This window comes from Rhinolophus sinicus, chromosome 2 (assembly GCF_057876585.1).
Source record: "Rhinolophus sinicus isolate RSI-liver-muscle chromosome 2, RSI-T2T, whole genome shotgun sequence".
Lineage (NCBI taxonomy): Eukaryota > Metazoa > Chordata > Mammalia > Chiroptera > Rhinolophidae > Rhinolophus > Rhinolophus sinicus.
This window is the reverse complement of record NC_142502.1, coordinates 172,697,370-172,701,985: the sequence shown is the minus strand read 5'-3', so window position 1 is coordinate 172,701,985 and position 4,616 is coordinate 172,697,370. Positions and strand designations below refer to the sequence as shown.

Here is a 4,616-nt window from a genome sequence, read left to right as displayed (position 1 = left end):
TTGATGTTTCCAGTTGTTCATTGACTCCGACCTGCTACTTGACTCCTTGCTGATACAGTGTATGGAGGTAAGAAGATGGCTAGGGATGGGAGTGAGCTTAAAATAAGTACCAAATGCAGTTGTCTCAGTCATTCCTTAGCTCCTGAAATCTGCTGGTTAAAATGAATACTTTGCGATTAAAGTGAATTAGTATAAGAAACTTGCCCAGTCTCAGCCAGGGTCCTTGCAGGCACTCATTTTTCTCATCAGGCCAGTGATCAGTATAGACTATCCTGATCATACTATTGAGGTTTTAAGTTTTTAAATTCATTAGAATAACAGAAACTTAAGTTTGACAGTATCAGGTACCGCTAGGTTTTGGAACAATGTGAACTCGAATGCATGGTTTGGAATGTTAATTCATACATTCACTTGGGAAATGATTTGGCGGTAGCTAGCAAAATTGAAGATGTGCCTGAAAACGCAGCAGTTTCATTTCTAGGTATATATATAGAAAGAAACTCCTCTTGCCCAGGTGCACCAGGCGACATAAACAAGAGTGATTACTGCAGTACAGTTTATAACAGATACTGGAAACAATGTGTAGCAGAGATTACTAGCTGTCCACCAAAATCTGCACTCAACTTGCAAAATTATAGGATTGTAAGACAAATGGCTAGGCCACATTTCCCAGCCATTCACCGCAGGGAAGGGGAAGCCAACTCCAGTGGAACATGAGTGGAAGTGACACAGTCACTACAACTTTTAAGTGAGTGCGTGTACCTCCATGCTTGCTTTCTCTTTCCTTGGGTGAGATGCTGGTGATGATGGGCTGTAGGGGATGGCAGAGCACAAAAAGGAAGAGAGTTAACTCCTTGAAGACTACTTCCGTGAAGAACTACTTGCCAACCAGGAACATCTATCAAACTATTAGATGAGCAAGAAATAAAAGTCTGTTATTTGAGACATTACACATTCTCGGGTCTCTGTTAACCTACTCTAATGCATAACCTAATTGTCCATCATCAGGAGAAGGGAAAAATCGTGACGTAGTCCTATAGTAGAACACTATACAGCTATGAAATTAACTAGAGCTTCTTATATCATGAATACATCTCAAAAATAATGTCTGGGAAAAGCAAGTTACAGAATACATCAAGTGTACCATTTTTATAACATTTAAAAACACGCGAAAATGCTCTACATTGTTTATAGCTATAAGTAAATATAAAAGTATAGTATATACAAATATTTATATTTAGTATATGTTTGTATTTTAATATATATAAACATAGTATGGAAACATGCACAGGAATGATAAACACCAAATTTAGTATAGTGCTGGCATCCAGAGGGACCACGAGTGAATTTGGAAGTTCTTATTTCTTAAGGTGTGTAGTAAGTTTGTCATAGTTTTATATTTTTTGTATGTCTGAAATATTTCATTTTCAAAATCAGTTAATCAAAAAAATATTCTTACCTCCTCCAAAGGGAAAAGTGTAGAACATTTCCTTCTGCTTCATCTTAACCTTTGATTTTCCCCTCACCCAATAGTCGGCTCCCCCCATGTCTTCACTTCTATTTCTACGATTCCAGCTGGAACCATCATCAACTCTTGCCTAGACCACAGTAGGAGCTTCTTAATTGTTTTTTCCTGCTTTTTACTGGCTTGGATTCACTCCACATAAGAAGGTTGTAGTGAGTTTTTAAAACTGTAAATCAGACTTCATTCACCTGCTAAAAGCCTAATGGTTTCCCAGGGCACTTAGAATAAGTCACTCCCTTTCCTTGTTCTACAAGGCGCTTTGTGTTCCTACTGTTGACCTTTTAGCCTCATCTTCCTCTGCTCCACCCATGCTCTCTGATTATTATTCCCCAACATGTTAGCCACACTACCTTTCTGTTCCTTGAACCTACCAAGCTTATTCCCATTTTAGCGCCTTTGCATTCACTCTTCCCTCTGCCTGGAATGATTTTTACCCCATTTGCATTGTATACTTCATTTTATCATTCAAATCTCAAACTGAAGTTCACTTCAGAGGTCTTTTCCACCTGAACACTTTCTGTAACATCACCCTATTGAATTTCCTTCATAGCAAAGCAAAAATTAGATCTTCATTAGCCAGCCTTCACACTAAAACATCATGATGGCTATTTTACCATAGCAATGAGATCTAAAAGCTTTCCTAAGTTTAGGCAGCACCTAAGAATACTTGCTCCAGTCCTTATTTAATCAGTGATCTTTTAGGAATTACTGTGGATTAATCCTTGATTTTGTTTTTGGCGCATGCCTTGCAGTCGTTGCCTCCCCCGGAGTAAGCCTTCCACATACCACTGTTCCTGCTGCAGCTGCTGCTTCTGAGTTTTGAACTGTCTTTGAGTAGTCTGCAACTTCTGGCATTGCCAGGTTTGCTGCAATAGTTCCTTCTGTAACTGCTGGTTCTCTCTGCGGACACCGTGGTAGAACTCAAAAGTATAATTCTCTGCTGCCAACTCTAAGGCCTGGATCTTCCTGTTAAGCTCCTTTCCTTTTCTCTTTCCCAACTGCCTCACGTCTGGCTCACTCAGTTGTTTCTCCAGTAATGCTTTTTCCTGGAGGTACTGGATCTGGGCTTCCTGTTTCTTTGCAGTTGTCTCGGCTTGGACTTTCCTTTTCTCCTCCTCTAATGTCTGCATTGCTCTCTCCTGTTTCTCCTTTAATAGTGAAACGTCCCTCAGTGCCTGCAACTGCTGCTTCAGATCAGATTGGATCTTTTCCTTCTGCAAGAGCTCTGTGTTAAGCTCTGATGTTTGTTTCGCGTATTTGGAGGCTGATTCTTGTCTCTTTCGTTCAGTCTCCCCACTTCTTTGCAAATAGCTGTTCCACAGCTTCTCAAGTTGCCTACTATACTTCTCAGTTTTGTTGGTCAGGTATTCCAGAAAGAATTTATTTTCAGCTTGGACATGTAACTTTTCAGTGAGTAGCTGCCAAGTTTCCTTCATTAGCGGTTCTTGCCGCATTTGAGCTTGTTTTATTTGCTTGTCCAGCGTCATCATTTCCACGGTCGTTTCTTTAAGCCCCATTGGTGCCGTTGTTAGCTTCTCTGGCTCAAAAAAATTATTTATTAAACTAAGATACGGTGGAGGGGGACCACTGGAGTCCTCAACAAACCTGAAGGAAGAAAAAGTGAGACATTCCCCCATCAGTTCTTCATTAAAATTTAGGAAATAAAAAATGCACAATTGTACTTTAATTCATACAAGAGAATATTTTGAGCACTTATTGTTTTCGTGACACTGCGAGGAGGCATGGGATATGATATAGCTCTGGGTGAAGAGGAGGGAGTGTACTTTACAATTCACAGTATGCACTCAGTACCACCCTGTAAGGTATCTCATTTTTATTATTAGTTTCAGGTGTACAAAACAATGTAATAGACATTTATACCCCTCACAAAGTGATAACCCCCACTCCCCCAATCTACTACCCCTTTGACATCATATATAGCTGTCACAGTTCCCTTGCCTCTATTCCTTATGCTGTACTCCACATCCTGTGACCATATGTGTGTGTGTGTGTGTATATATATATATATATATATATATATAAAATTACAATTGACATTCAATTATACATGTACACTTCACATGTACACTGCGGTGGTCAGACACACCGTCCATGAAGCAGTCTCCCTAGTAAGACAAGTGTCCATCGGATACCCTATAAAATCTTTACATTATTGATTCTATTCCCCAACTGTCTTTCGTATCCTGGTGGCAATCTTGTGATTACTGATTGTGCTTTCTAATCCCCTCACCTTCTCCCTCATGCCCACTTATCTCAATTTTAAAGAGAAAACAGGTTCACAGAATTTATGACTTGTCACGATTTACACCGCTAGCAAGTGGCAGAGCCAGCCGAGGTGTGAAACTTAGATCTATGACTTAGTTAACAACTACAAAGGGCCACCAGCACATACTCGGTGGTCGGGAGCAAGAACAAATGTCTAGGCTCTTGCACCACCTTTTGGGTTTCCCAGGACGCTTCCGTGGAGGGAAGCGCTCCTTTAGTACCTACTTGCGACAGGAATCCCAGCGTTTATCCCTAAGGTCTAGCTGTAGTTCATGGAGGTTGCCTGCCAAGGAGCTAGTGTCAGGGGACTGCGACACACGGATACGGCGTCCCGCTGAGGAAACTTTTCGCAATTTCTCGGTTCTGTGTTCAATGGGTCTGGGCGCTGCACAGCAACCCCGCAGGTCCCCGGTCCTGGCCGGTCCGGCCCTGGGCTGCTTAACTTCCGCCCAATAAACCTTAGCCTTCGGTTCTCCGGCGGCTGTGTTCCCCGCTCCTGGTGGGCGAAAAGTGAAACGCACTCTCTTTTTCGTAGTGGGGGGGTCCTGCCCTTGGGATCCCAGGTCCTCTTGTTCCCATGGGAACCAGAGCTTTGCCCTTCCCAGTCCCAACCCTACGACCATGAGCTCCAATTTTTCTGGCCCACTCCAGTCCTCCTCCCACAGTCTCCACTTCCCCGCCATTGCCACTAGTTGGCTCCCGAGCCAGGTCGGGACAGGAAGATGCTCTGGCGCTCGTTCGCTCTTCCCTTTCTGGCTGGTGCACTTCTAGCCTCGTTCGCAGCCCAGAACATTGCGGAAGTCGC

The 4,616-nt window shown here is 42.6% G+C and overlaps 1 protein-coding gene across 1 annotated transcript; it reads right to left on the bottom strand.

Annotated features, from left to right (window-relative positions):
• Nucleotides 1-1,230: 1,230 nt before the first annotated feature.
• Nucleotides 1,231-4,594, bottom strand: CCDC121 (coiled-coil domain containing 121). Its single transcript, XM_019735282.3, has 2 exons — nt 4,037-4,594; nt 1,231-3,130 (listed from the first exon to the last, which is right to left on the bottom strand). Exons 1-2 carry the CDS (start codon nt 4,492-4,494, stop codon nt 2,224-2,226), a joined length of 1,365 nt encoding a protein of 454 aa, XP_019590841.3. The 5' UTR covers nt 4,495-4,594; the 3' UTR covers nt 1,231-2,223.
• Between the last annotated feature and the right edge of the window lie 22 nt (nt 4,595-4,616).